Genomic DNA, 14,258 nt, shown 5'->3' on the forward strand with positions numbered 1-14,258 from the left:
TGTACTTGGCTTAGAAGATAAAGCTCCATGCGCACCTTCCAATACAAAAAATCACGGCCATCAAACAACATAATCTTCCCACTTCTCTCCATTGTCACCTATGGATCACAAAACTGGTTAAGGTCAACAGGTGATCAAACCGCTCTGATAGCAATTGTAAAATCGAGAGTGATGACTAGAGGGGTGCCTTAGTCCTACAAATCTACCTACAACTCTACCCCTACAACTCTCCCTACAACTATGAGACCTAGAGGGATGCCTTAGTTCTTAAGTTTTCTTGTTCATAAAATACCCCTCACATACAATGGTCTCCACCTACAACTAGAGCATTTTGGTATATTTTCACTCTGTTCATCGAACGGCTGTGACACCTTCATGACTTAGCTTCGCCTCGATCTTGCTTCGTGATGATGCCATTTGCACTCCATCCCTCCATGGTTTTGAGGTCAAACCATGAAACCACCTCGCACACTTCTCAAAGCGTGACTCACTGCTGCTTGCTTTGAGCTCAAGCAAGCATCCTGATGTTGACACATGTATTCCATCTTGCGATCTTGACCACCGGTAAGTCTCTCCTGCTCACGGTCCATCGGGTCACCTTGTCACTTGCACATGCATCTTCTTCACTTGACTTTGTCAACACATCGTCTTCATCCTTCCTTTCATGCTTTGCTTAGCCTCCATATGCACAACTAGGATCACCCTTGTCCGTCCGGCCTCATCAATCGTTCGGCACCAAGCTCCCTGCTTGGCCCTGATCATCCCGTCGTCGGCTGCCAAGTTGCATCAATCACCGGTACAACATTAGATAAGCAAGCACATATCTCCAATTCCATTATAGATTAGTCCATAATCAAAATCCTCAGTTAAAGCACATCTAAGAGAAATCGTGAACACCGGATGGTCCAACGTGCACACCTCATGAGAGTCGAACCATCCGGCATGTGCAATTCTTCAGACCACGCAATCTGAAATCATCTCTACAGAAAATACTCTGGCATGCTCATTAACCCATCGTTGGAACATCTGACAAGCACAACTTTGCGAGACCCAAGTTTTGGAGCCTCTCTATAAGAAATTCTCCAACGATCTCTCCGGCGTTCTTATCCAGCATCGTCGGACATCCGATGAGCACTTGGCACAACAAATCCAACTTGCAGGCTCTCTGCAAGAAATACTCCGGTGTCCATATCTCTCTATTGCAGGATTATCCGATGTGCACTTGAGTTTTTTCTTCTGAGTTGCATTACTACAGCGTGTACTTGGTCTGAACGTCGGACCATCTAGCACGTTCATTTTCCACAGCGCCGGATCATCCGGCGTGCACAATCTTCCTGAACTCAAAAACGCCGACTCCGATTCTTCCACAATTTTGATTAGTCAAGATCAACATTCCAGTATACAAGCATGCCTATGCAATCTCAAGAACATCAAAATAAATCAACACGCATATCAATCACTCATCACATATAAATCAAAACTCATTTTAACTTGGTTTCTCACTTTTTGATTTTTTTTCAGAACTCAGAGAGCAAACTGGTAGTTTTCCATTCTACTCTAGAAAACCATGAAAGTTTGGATGTCATACTTAATGATCATTTTAAAGCATATGAGAGCCACACTTGTGTTACTATTTGGCTGATAACAAAACACAAATCGCGATTCATGGTTAGAATGAAATAAGCCTCACTAAAATTGGTGTAACCATATGTTCTTCTATATGAGCTGCGGTGTTGTTCAGACTCTAGATTTGCTCAATGCAGGTAGCAACGACGCTATCGGTTTCATGAACTTGAATTAGACTGGACCAGTAATAGCAACCACTGCTCAGCTCCACCAGAGATGCTCAAAATCCTCGTAGACAAGCCTGCAAAGTTCAAATTGCTATACAACAGAAACCTTCACATGATAATATTTTGGCAATAATGGAAAACACTTTTTCTGTCACAATCCACTGAAACAAACATTTGTAAGAAGGGGAAACAATGGATTCAGTTACTTCATCTAAAGAACGACAACATTGTCCTGATACAATTATGGCTTGAAATAAATTCGATTGTCATGTGAAACTACAACCTTAAGCAACAACATGAACCAAATTAGCCACTTGTCACAGCTAAGCCGGAGCACACTCATGGAATACCATCTAAATGGAAAAGATAAACATCTGGTCGAATCTGCTTGTCTGATTGTCTCGTGGTAGACAGTAAATGTTATTGTTAACACGAAAGCACTATCAATTTAGAGATAGATTGAAAAATGGGGTCCTCTCACGACTTACCAGCAATAATCAGTCATTAGTAATCGAGGATATATAACATGGGGCAAGTGAAGCTTTTTAAAAAAGCACATGCTGTTGTGTATCCATTGATAGAGGGTTCTTCCACTGTTCGCACGAACTAACTATCGTGGTCCTCAAAAAAGAATGCACGCAATGATCTCTGTTCCTCCCAAAGCTCACCTATGGATGTTGTCTTTTCACCAGAATCAAACAATCACACGAACACAACAACAAGACAACACACAAATTTGCTGAGGACGCGGCAGATTAGCCTTTTTTTTTCTTGTTTTATTTCTCTCATACCACGATCCCGGTCTGGTTATATAGGCTAAGCACTAGTATACGGACTCGACTAAGCCGTGTCCACAAGTTCACGTGTGTAATCCTGGGGCTGATCCAACAATGGAGTCATTCATCTGCGCGGCCATGGCGCCGTACCTCGTCGGTAACCCGAACAGCACCCCGTCGGCCTCCTCCAGGTCCGCCACAGACGTGATGACACGGACGGCGGGTCCTTGGCCGGCGCCTACATCTTCTCCACTACTCTAGTGATGGGGAAGGCGAGGTTGGTGCCGGCGTCGTCAGCGAGTTATCGTTCGCCTCCCAGTCGAGCCGTGCACCTCGATCGCGCGGGCGACGCCCGCCTGTGCCGACCCGCTCCGCTCGAGCGGCGCTGGTCCGAGCTGACCGCCGCCGCCGCCCCGCTTCCTCTCCCCTCACGGCGTACGCACGTTAGGAGTAACGAACGGATTCAGAGGACGTGTCCAGCGGAGCATCCGTGAGGCCAAAGTTGGACGTGGAATTATATATTATTTGGTAAACATGAAATTTCACTTCTTATATACTAACACTAAGTCGAATGTTTTTGTGTGTGTGTCTCTCTCTCTTAGCTTCTTCAAGCTCCACCGCTGGATGTGTCGGTCCTCGCCTTTGTGTGTGGTCACTTGATGATAACTTGACGGTTCAAATTGAGCAGTGGAACTACTGCTACGCACACAGTAGCCGGTGAATAGAGTTAAAGAAAAAACTAAGCACAAAAGCCAAAATAGAAACAAGTTGGTTGTCTCTCTCGTCCTCGCTCATACCTCGGAACTCGTGAACAGGATTTAAAAGAAAGTTGCGCGCATCCGTGACTCCGTGCTCCTTCCTTTTCTGCCGCTTTGGGCCCCTCCCGACGCGGCCCGGTCCAATTATCTCAAAAGATGAGGGGTATCAAATTAGGGAAAAGTCTATTTAACTCCCTTCAACTACTGTCCGAATTCGTTTTTATCTTTTAACCGCAAAATTAGATATTTTACATATCTCAACTATCAAAACCAGATGTTTTTCCTCCATGTGAGGTTTTGAACCCATTTTTGTCTTAGGTGACACTGATGTGTCATCCAAGTATTTTAATTTTGCTAATATGGCATCCACGTAGACAATACACTGCTAACCTTCCGGCGAGGGCTAGGACTCACACGTCACGGTCCACCACTCCACCACCTACTCCGGTCCCCTGTTGCCCGACAGGATCAGGGACACGTCCACCACAAGCGGCTCCCCGGGGGTCGGCTCTTTGGCGTCACTGGCGGCTGGGGCTCAAGGTCAGTGATGGACAACGCATAGGTGGTCGCCCCATGGACTCACCCTTGGCTGCGATGCCCGGAGGAGTGCACACTGGCAAGGAGATGGCAGTTGTGGCGTATTGGTGGACGACAGCGACGAGGCTGTGGTCGGCGTGAGCGATAAGGGAGTAGCTCCACGGCATCGCACTGTTGTGAGGGAGCCACAGGTGAGCTTGGCTCGGCCGGAGATGATGTGAGATGCAAGCAAGGTGGAGGGGGTCGACGATGGGGCCACTTAGTCAATGGCGATAGCGACCACGATCGAACGGCGATGACAAGTTGTGGTGTAGGGGCACGGCGGTGAAGGGCGCATGAGCACGCCCACGGCGCACTGGGGTCGTGGGTGGCCGTAGTTGCGCAACAGAGGCATCGAGGTAGCGGGGCGACGGTGGATGGCGGTGACTGGTGATAAAGCACATCGCAGCACTGCTCTGATTGAGAGGCAATGAAGGTGAGCTCACGGCTAATCACAGCTAGAGAAAAAAGGCGCGGACCACGGCGGTGAGCTTGCCACTGAGAGGTTGAGGACGCATGAGCAATGTGCTCCGTCGGAGGAAGACACTTTAGGAATTCGAAGTCCGAGCTCCCCTAATTTTTTCCAAAAATAGAGCACCGCCGCCGTCGATCTCCGCTCCGACCATTGTCGATCTCTAGCTTCGGATGTCGTTCATCCAGTTCGACCCCACGGTGAGCACCGCCTGCTCCTACTCTACCTTCCTAGTCCCCCCTTTCTCTCTCTCCCCAGCCGCAACTGCCTCCGCACCAAGCTACCATGACTGTCGCTCTGTCTTGCTCATCGCTAGTCGCCAGCAAGATCTCCCCATCCGATTCAAGCCCACGCCGAGCATTACCACGCCCCACCTCTCTTTCTCAACCCTATCTCTTCCTGTTCGTGCCCGTGTAAGGCCCTCACTGAGAGCACCTCCTCATTCACTCTTCTTCATCATCACTGTCCATCGGTCAAGCCGTACCAGCCAAGGCAACACCATCGGAGCACCAGCCACACCCCACGGCACCCTCCCGAGCCTCTTTTTTAGCCCCAAAGCGTGTGCACATGCATTTCCGATGTTCATAGACACTGCCACCAACTTCAGCGAGCTCTCGCTGTCGCTACAGCCGGCGTACGATGACTTGGACCCCACATTCGTAGGCACCCGCAGTAGCGGCCAGGTACCACAAGGGATTCATGGCTGACCACCTTGGCGGCGTGCCGGTTCTCCCCTCCCTGACGATGATGGCGCAGCCGCGTGCGCCATCTAACATGGGCCCGTGTCTTTTTTTTTCAATGTAGGACTAGAATGTCTACGTGTACAATAACTCATGCCACATGTCATTTGACATGTGGACGACCACTGCCACACGTGAGCCACATGGGACAAAACCAAGGTCAAAACCACACGAGAAGGAAAAAAAATCCGGTTTGGTTGATTGATTGAGCAACAATATCTGTTTTTACGATTGAGAGGGGGCGGGGGGGGGGGGGAGAAACGGACTCAGGAAATAGTTGAGGGAGACAAAATGAACATTTTCCATCAATTTATCACACTCGGTGTGGAGGACCGGTCTTGCCTAGTGCCACCCAACCTAGTTTTCTATGCTCCGAGCTTGAGTCAGGCTAGCAAAAAGCACGAATTTTTTTTGGCGAGAAATATATGCCCAAGCCTGCCCATGAGCAGCTACCAGGCCTATTTTTGGGACGGTCTTGGGCCCAGGATCGAGCTGAGCTAGATTGCATTTGTATTAATTATTCTGGCTGGGCTTGGTCCCGTCTATCTAGGCACGCTCGGTAAGCATCATCGGGCCTCTTTAGGCTAGATTTTTTTGGGAAAACATTCATATTGCCTCACTTAACTATTGCTCAAGTCTGTTTGTACCCCCAAATCGTAAAACCAGATATTTCACCTCCTCTAACTATTCAAACCGGTGCAATTTACCCCCTTAATTGGTTTTGATGGTGGTTTCATCATACTAGCGACAACTCAGCCTGCCCTGTCGGCAGCGTCTCGCTGACATGGCATTGGCCTTGATGACTCAGCAGCTAGTTTCTCATCCGTCGGGCCACCACGATGAGGCCCGTAGGGTGCATTGCCACGGGTGCGTGTCCGTCTGCGCACATGCACAGCTCCATGAGCAGCGCCATCGTCAGCTCTGTCACACAACTCTCTCCCGCTCCAGAGCCTAGTGATGATGGCACCACAAGCTCTAGCACTATAGCTTCGTGCACTGCGCTGGCCTCCATGATCAACGCATGGTTCCAACCAATGGGCACGCATGCAAGAGCACGCACAACGCCACGTGCATCGTGCCTGGGGACACCCGATCACGCACCATGACCGTGATGGCATGGAAGAGCTTCAGCCTCAATCTCCCAAGGACCAAAGCACTAGCCTCCTCGGTCATGGACTCCAGCAGCTGCACCGCGCTCACTCTTGCTGCGCCACCGGGACGTGGTTCAAAGTCTACGAGCATGTTGATCAACGCATTAACGAGGTCGTGGCTGTCGGCTACAAGCGGTCAGAGCTCGTCCTGAATACATCGAGCACGCGGACGAGAGCCAAGCACACTTCGACAGTTGGTATGTTGAAACTCCCCTGATTACCGAGGTTGCTCTTGATTTTGGCACAGGACACGATATGGTAGAACACGTGCTGGAGTACACCAGCATCCACCATGTACCACTACACCATCTTGCTTTCCGAAGCCACCTCAGCACCTTACAAAGCACATCATCCGGCGGTTAACATGCTGATGACAACAACTTCTTGACAATGTCGGTTGCAACATACAGCTTCTCTCGTTACACTAGTGTCTAAATTCGGACACCAAGACTGGATGAGCCTCCAGAGTGTGTGGTTGGGGTGAGGTCGGCGAGGGAGAGTAGCACAAGATTAGTCAACCAGAAATTTATCTTTCCAATTACACATGGAAATCATCATTTTGATTATTTTAGTATTCCAGTCCCGACTCTATTTGATCCATGTAGTCATCGTCGTACCCTCCGTGTGCCTTTCTTCTCCAAGTCTGGCGGCAAGCTCACCGTGTTGATCTTTGTTCTCGGTGAGCCCTGTCCTGATCCCTTGCAGCCACAACACCTTGGTGACACCCTCAGTTCAGCTGTGAGCTCACCTTCGTTGCCTCTCTATTGAAGCAGTGCCGCGACGAGCTTCATCACCAGCTGCTGCCATCCACTGTCGCCCCACTGACATGATGCCTACTGAGGCCACCCACGGCCTCAATGCGCCATGAGCGTGCTTACGCACCCCTTCACCATCATGCCCCTGCACAACAACTTGACATCGTAGTTCGATCGTGGCCGCCATCGCCATTGACTGAGAGACCCCATCGTTGATCCCCTTCGTTTTGTGCGCACCTCGCATCATCTCCGGCCGAGCCAAGCTCACTTGTGGCTCCCTCACATCGGCACGGTGCCGGGGAGCTACTCCCCTATCTCCTACCGTAGCCTCATCGCCGCCATCCACCAGTGCGCCACAGCCGCCATCCACCAGTGCGCCACAGCCGCCATCTCCTTGTCGGTGTGCATGCCTCCATGCATCATAGCCAAGGGTGAGTCTGTAGGCGTGACCACCTCTGTACTGTCCATCATTGACCCCAAGCCCCAGCTGCCAGTGACGCCAAAGAGCAGGGAGAGGAGCAGTGTGGGGAGGACGTTCTGCCATAGCTCTGATCTGGTTTCTTTTTTTTTAGAGAAAGAAAAGAGGGAAGAAGAAGAAATGAGATGTCATATGACATGTGGGGCCCACTGCTACGTAGGATGAAATCACCATCAAAACCAGTTAAAGAGGTAAATTGCACCAGTTTAAATAGTAGGTGGATCTAGGATATCTGGTTTTATGGTTTAAGATGTACAAACGGACTCGAGTAATAGTTGAGTGAGACAATATTGATTTTTTCCTTTTTTTCCTATTCGGGCTTTGGCCTGGCCGAGCCAAGTTTACTCACGTCTACTACAGGCTTGGATTATCGCATATGCGACTGGGAACCCACATTGACACATGCTCACTTTTTATTTTCTATTAGATAGAGTTCGCTTGCCACCATGATCATCTTCCATGTCAAGATCGAACCATTGTTGAGCATTGTGGCTAGCCCGCCGACTCGCCTAACATGCTGAGCATCGACCCTGCTCCTCCTCCTCCTGAACCTCGCTAAATGCGCACCTCCCGACTCACCCCCTCCTAGATGTGGTCACTCCTGACCACCATTGTTGTCGTCGCACGTTGCTGCCTCTTTCTTCTTGTAGCCCTCACCTGCAACAAGGCTCACTGTCAAAGCCATACCCACAACCTACCGGAGAGGAGGAAGACATATGTGTGGAATGTTGGAAAATAACTTATTGATGCAAGTTTCTTATCTTTTCATTTTGTCTTTGAGTCAAAGCGTGTGTTTCCATGCATGTATGGGGTATGCGCAATAGGTATAGGACTAAAATGTAGGACAAGATGTGTGTCATGTTAGTACAAATTTCGTGGCCCATGTTGGATGTGACGTGCGATGCAGCTCAAGTTGCGAAGCATGAGTGCATGTAAGAGTCCAGGTGCAGGAGTTCGAGTCTATAAATAAGAGAAGAAGAAAACTCAAAAAGTCACGATGTTAAGTGGCACAAATCTCTCTCTCTCTCTCTCTCTCTCGCTTTGTCTCGCATCAGTGTGCTTTTACGTTCCCGTGACCAACTCGTGTGAGTGGTCGCTAGCAATTCTTGAGTGGTCGAGGAGTGATCGTGAGTGTTCAAGGAGTGGGGTCGAGGAGTGATCGTGAGTACTCATGAGTGATCAAGGAGTGGTCGTTTGCATTCTTTCGTGCGCTCATGAGTGCCCGAAAAGGATTGTAGGCCAACAAGTGGTATCAGAGCCTGGCTCTCCGCTCCTGCACCATGCCGGAATCATGGGCTCAGGGAGGCTCGAAGCTTTCCACGACTTCGCAATAATGCGGATGTCGCGGGTTTCCCTCTCCCCTTCTGCATTGAGGATGGAACCATGATGATGGTGGTTGTGCGCTCATGATGCAACATACGGTACGAGAGGTCGGAGGCTTAGTGTTGTATCCAACATTCACTCGAACGAACTACGGTGACGCTCCAAGCTCGTGGGCTGTGGGGCGCCATCAACATCGATGCCACCGAGGAACAAAAGATTGGATGGCGCTAGAGGCCATTCTTTGGGCGGTTCTGTCGAAGATGATGTCCGTGCTGGTGAGCAAACCCACCGCCAAGGAGTCTTGGGATAGCCTCAAGGCTATGTGTGTTGGCACCGATCACATGCGGAAAGCGAAAGCCCAGCAGCTCTGCAAGGAGTATGAGGCGATCGAGTTCCATGACGGCTAGGTGGTGGAGGATTTCGCGTTGCGGCTGAGCGGTCTGGTGAACCACATGGAGACTGTTTGTGAGGTCGTTGATGAAACAACTATTCTCAAAAAGTACCTGCGTGTGGTGCCTCCTAGGTTTTCGCATATTGCCCTATCCATTGAAACCCTCTTTGATTTGTCCACTCTGTCCATTGAGGAGGTGACCGGCCACCTGAAGGCCATCGAGGATCGTTGCATGCAAGCTGATCCAACAAATGTGAGCGGGCAACTCCTGTTCACTGAGTTAGAGTGGATGATGCAGTTAAAAGACTAGCATCTGAGGGAGGGCTCCTCCAACTCAGGCAAGGGTGGTGGATGTGCAAGCCGTTGTGGAAAGCCGAGTCGCAAGAAGGGCAATTCCAATGGCCGGTATACCTTGCACAGGGTGATGACGATGAGCCGAGCCTGCTGATGGCACATGTGTGCACCCTCCCTCACCGACTCAGATGAGCTAACATGCCCAGGATACGTCGAGCTCGATGAGACTCGAGAGCAGGTGAACCTTAGTTGTGAAGGAAAGGGCCAGAGCGATGTGTGGTATCTGGACACCGGCGCCATCAATCACATAACCAGCAACGGCGATGCGTTCACAGAGCTCGACACTGGTATTGTCAACTTGATCAAGTTCAGGGATAGCTCTATCATCGACATCCGAGGCCGTGGAATGGTGTTGTTCAAGTGCAAGAACGATGAGCATCGCACCATCATGGATGTGTACTTCATCCCCAAGCTGAAGAGCAACATCATTAGCATTGCTTAGCTCAACGAGCAAGGCTTCCAAGCATTGGTCGAAGGGGGAATGTTGCGGATCTAAGACCAGGAATGTCGTCTTCTCGCCAAGATAATGTGCTCCAAGAACCGGTTGTATACGATTAAACTAAACATCACACAATCGGTGTACCTCGGCGCGTAGCAAGATGATGAGGTATGGCTTTGGCATGCCCTTTAGTCATTTGCACTTTGACACGCTAAAAAAGTTGGTGCACCACGAGATGGTGCGTGGTTTGTCAGCGATCGTCCATGTCGGTGAGGGCTACAACAGCTTTCTCACTGGAAAGCAACAATGTGTTGCATTCTCGCTGGAGGCCAACTACTGAGCCGAGAGTCTCCTAGACCTCATGCATGGTGATCTATGTGGGTCCATCACTCTACTGGCAAATGGTGGGAGGCACTACTTCCTATTGTTGTGGATGATCACGACAGCTACATGTGACTACATTTGCTGACCAACAAGGATGAGGCGGCCACGGCGATCAAGGAATTCCAAACGTGCATCGAGATGAAGACCGGACGACAGCTATGTGTGCTGTAGACTAATTTGGGTGGTGAATTCACAACGGTTGAGTTTGAACGGTACTGCACTGAGCAGGGAGTCGAGCTCCATCTCACAACACCATACTCCCCACAACATAATGGTGTTGTGGAATGACGCAACTAGACCAACGTTGGGATGGCACACTGTCTGCTCAAGGCGAAGTAGATGCCAGCGACGTTTTAGGGAGAGGTAGTGACCACAACGATTTTCCTCCTCAACCGGTTGCCAACCAAGAGTCTAAGCGGCATGACCCCGTTCGAGGCTTGGCATGGGAAGAAGCCTAATGTCTCATTCATGCACATGTTTGGTTGTATGGCGCATGTCATGGTGACCAAGCCGAACCTACAGAAGCTTAATGATCGTAGCTTACCAATGGTGTTCCTAAGATACAAGCTAGGGACCAAGGTGTACAAGTTGTTCGACCCGCAAACACGACGTGTTTCACGTCTCTCGTGATGTGATCTTTAATGAAAGAGGTGCTACAACTAGTCAATGACAGATGAGCCAGTGACCACTAGCCTCGACAGTGACTTCACCATCGAGTACGCAGGGTAGCAGAGGTCAGAGGTGGTGCTGGAGGTTCCAGCTCATGTCACAACCACATGTCTACCTGCCGCGGCCAAATGTCCACCTGGTGTGACGCCAGAGTGACCTGCTACAATGCCAGGGCGACCAACATCAACTCATTTTGCCACACCACTAGTTGATGCATCCTAGTATCTTAACACCGAACATTATGACGAGCCGCTCCGTTTCCACAACCATCAAGGACATCTTGGGCGACGCCACACCACATGGGCAGGCGGTCCGAGAACTCGACGAGGACGAGCTACACTTAGTGAGTGTAGAGGAGTTAGCCACCTTCATCGAGGTTGAGGGTGAGCTGTGCTAGCATCGTGCGATGCTGGAGGAGATGCGGTCGATCGAGGACAATGAGACATGGGAGCTCATCGATCCACCGATTGGACGTTGGTCGATCGGGTTGAAGTGGGTGTTCAAGGTGAAGTGATGAGTAATGTTGGCCTGATCTTCCGATAGGTAGAGATAAGTCGGTGGGTGGAGAACTCGACGTTGATGATCCAAAGGCTTCGACCCGAACAGATCGTCTCCCTTGCAATCACTACACCATAGCTCCGTTGGTTATCAACCGTGTCGCGCGATTGACCTCGCCAAGAAGGCTCAATCCCTGCAAGCGTACCGAGAACACAAGCAAGAACGTAGAAGATGCAATCTGAAATATTGCAAATAGAATTCAAGCACTCGAAGTTGGGGTTCCACAAACACTTGCGGCGGCCTAGTCGGTCCGGAACAAGAGCGAAAATCTCACAATCTGTGTGTAGATCAATATCTAAGCAAAATCCAACCCTAATTAGGGTGGAGGGTACTGTATATAAAATACTAGGGTCAGCCAAGGACCCCTGGATGCGTCCCTAATGGACTCCGACACGTTACACGGCCCAACGGCCCAAAAGATGGTGGCGCAGCACCCTGATAGATTCTGGACGTCTACTTGTTTCGATGATTCCTGTTGACTCAGAAAGAATTTGGACATAGGACCAATCCCGTTCGAAAGCTTATCTCCTTAGCTTTCCAACCATGTGTAGAACGTCAAAAACGGAGTCCGTATACGTCCTGGGCGACGATTTTAGTGCAGGCTGGTCCTGGACTCCGAAACGGACTCGAACTTGATTGGACCTCCACCTTGGCTTGGGCGCCCTTGCTGTTCTTCTCCCATGTTCCTAAGTAACAATACATCATAATTATTCAGTTGACGTGCACGAGCTCATCCCATCCTTATCAAAATATAAAGGAACACTAAGGAACGAGCTCACCTCATGATTTAGTTGACGTGCACGAGCTCGTGTCAATGGACCTATTGTTGGAGGAATACTCAGTGTGTGTGTATCCGAAAGAGTGATATCCTCATCATGAAGTATGATGAGAACGGTGAACTGTTAAAGCACAAGGCATGTCTCGTGGTGAAAGGCTACATTCAGTATGAGGGTCTCGACCAGTGGCGGATCCAGACAAACAAAGTAGGTAGGGCGAACTTTAAGAAGAGATTAAAAAAATACCGTAATTAAGACAATAGGTAGGCGAGGTGAAAAGATCTTCAACATAAATCGATAAAACCATATGAACCTGCAAAATGGAATGGAAAAGAACCGAAGGTAAATATATATGCAATTATGCAAATATGCCAAATGTAACCTCACGCATAGCCGCAGCCCGCACGGGGCATGGCCGCACGCATGGCCGCAGGCCGCATGGCCGCACGCACGACCACAGGCCGCAAGGCACACGCACGGCCGCACGCACGACCGCAGGCCGCAAGGCGCACGCACGGCCGCAGCCTGCCCGCCGCAGCGTCGGCCGCACGCCGCACTCTCGCGCGCCCGTCGAGGCGGCCGCGCCCGCCCGCCCAGCGCGCGCCCGCCCGTCGCGCTCACGGCCACCGTGCGCACCCGCCTAGCGCACGCCTGCCTGCCGCGCTCGCGAGTCGCGCCCGCCGCGCCTGCCCGCTTGCCTTCGCGCGCCTGCCCGCCCGACGCCCGTCGCGGCTGCCGCGCCTACCCGCCCAGCGCGCGCTCGCCCGCCACGCTCGCGCCCGTCGAGGCCGCCGCACTCGCACCCCGCCCGCCTGCCTGGCCGCCCGGCGCCCGCAGCACACCCGCCGCCGCAGCACGCCCAAACTGAAACACCACAACAGGGAGAACAGCTGAGATTAGGGTTGCATTCATTTGCATTTTGTGGGCTGTGAATTGTGTGGGCCTGGGCCACTCAACCAGTGGGCCTCACAGGCCAGGACAACACCACGCTGGGGAGCTCAGGCGGCCGCCCAGGCTCGTCCTAGCGGTGGATCCGCCCCTGGTCTCGACTTTGAAGAAGTGTCCACACCCATTGCGCGAATGGAATTGATACTCGCAGTGCTGGCACTGGCGGTGCACAAGGACCGGTCTTTTCACCATATGGACGTGAAGTCCACATTCCTGAACAGGGAGCTCACTAAGGAGGTCAACATGTAGAAGCCACCAAGTTTTATCGTCGAGCATCAAGAGCACAAGGTGTTGCAGCTGCGAAAGGCACTATACGGGCGCCTAACACCTCGTGCCTGGAACACCAAGCTGTATGCAAGCCTCATCTCATTGGGCTTCATCAGGTATGCCAGAGCACGCTCTGTACACATGTTACACCAGATCAGATCTACTAATCGTTGGCATATACATTGATGATTTGATCATCACCGGGTCAAGCCATGGTGACATTGACAAGTTCAAGCACGAGATACATCAATGTTACACATGAGTGATCTTGGGCTACTCACTTACTACCTTGAGATTGAGGTGAATTAGGGTGAGGGTGGCATCATGCTATGCCAGAGCGCTTATGCAAGCAAGCTTTTGGAGAGGAGCGACATTGAGGGGTGCAACCCCTATCTTGCACCGATGGAGGAGTGGTTGAAGCTTTCCTAGGAGAGCATGGCACCACCAGTTGACACGATGCACTACTAGAGCATCATTGGTGGTCTGCACTATCTGGTTCACACACGGCCAGACATCGCATTTGTCGTGGGGTATGTCAGCCGGTACATGGAGTATCCGCGGGAAGATAACTACACAACGATCAAGCATCTCCTCCGCTATGTGGCTGGTACTCGTGACTACAACGTTGTTTATAAGAAGGAAGGAGGAGT

General features: G+C 50.9%; 1 protein-coding gene across 1 annotated transcript; it reads left to right on the plus strand.

The window, feature by feature from the left end:
- Nucleotides 1–12,804: 12,804 nt before the first annotated feature.
- Nucleotides 12,805–13,287, plus strand: LOC133930187 (uncharacterized). The gene has a single exon (XM_062376863.1). It carries the CDS (start codon nt 12,805–12,807, stop codon nt 13,285–13,287), a length of 483 nt encoding a protein of 160 aa, XP_062232847.1.
- Nucleotides 13,288–14,258: the final 971 nt, after the last annotated feature.

Source organism: Phragmites australis, chromosome 10 (genome assembly GCF_958298935.1).
Source record: "Phragmites australis chromosome 10, lpPhrAust1.1, whole genome shotgun sequence".
Lineage (NCBI taxonomy): Eukaryota > Viridiplantae > Streptophyta > Magnoliopsida > Poales > Poaceae > Phragmites > Phragmites australis.

Excerpts from the sequence above, each read along its gene's own strand:
- LOC133930187 (XM_062376863.1), top strand. The coding sequence starts at position 12,805 with ATGGCCGCACGCATGGCCGCAGGCCGCATGGCCGCACGCACGACCACA.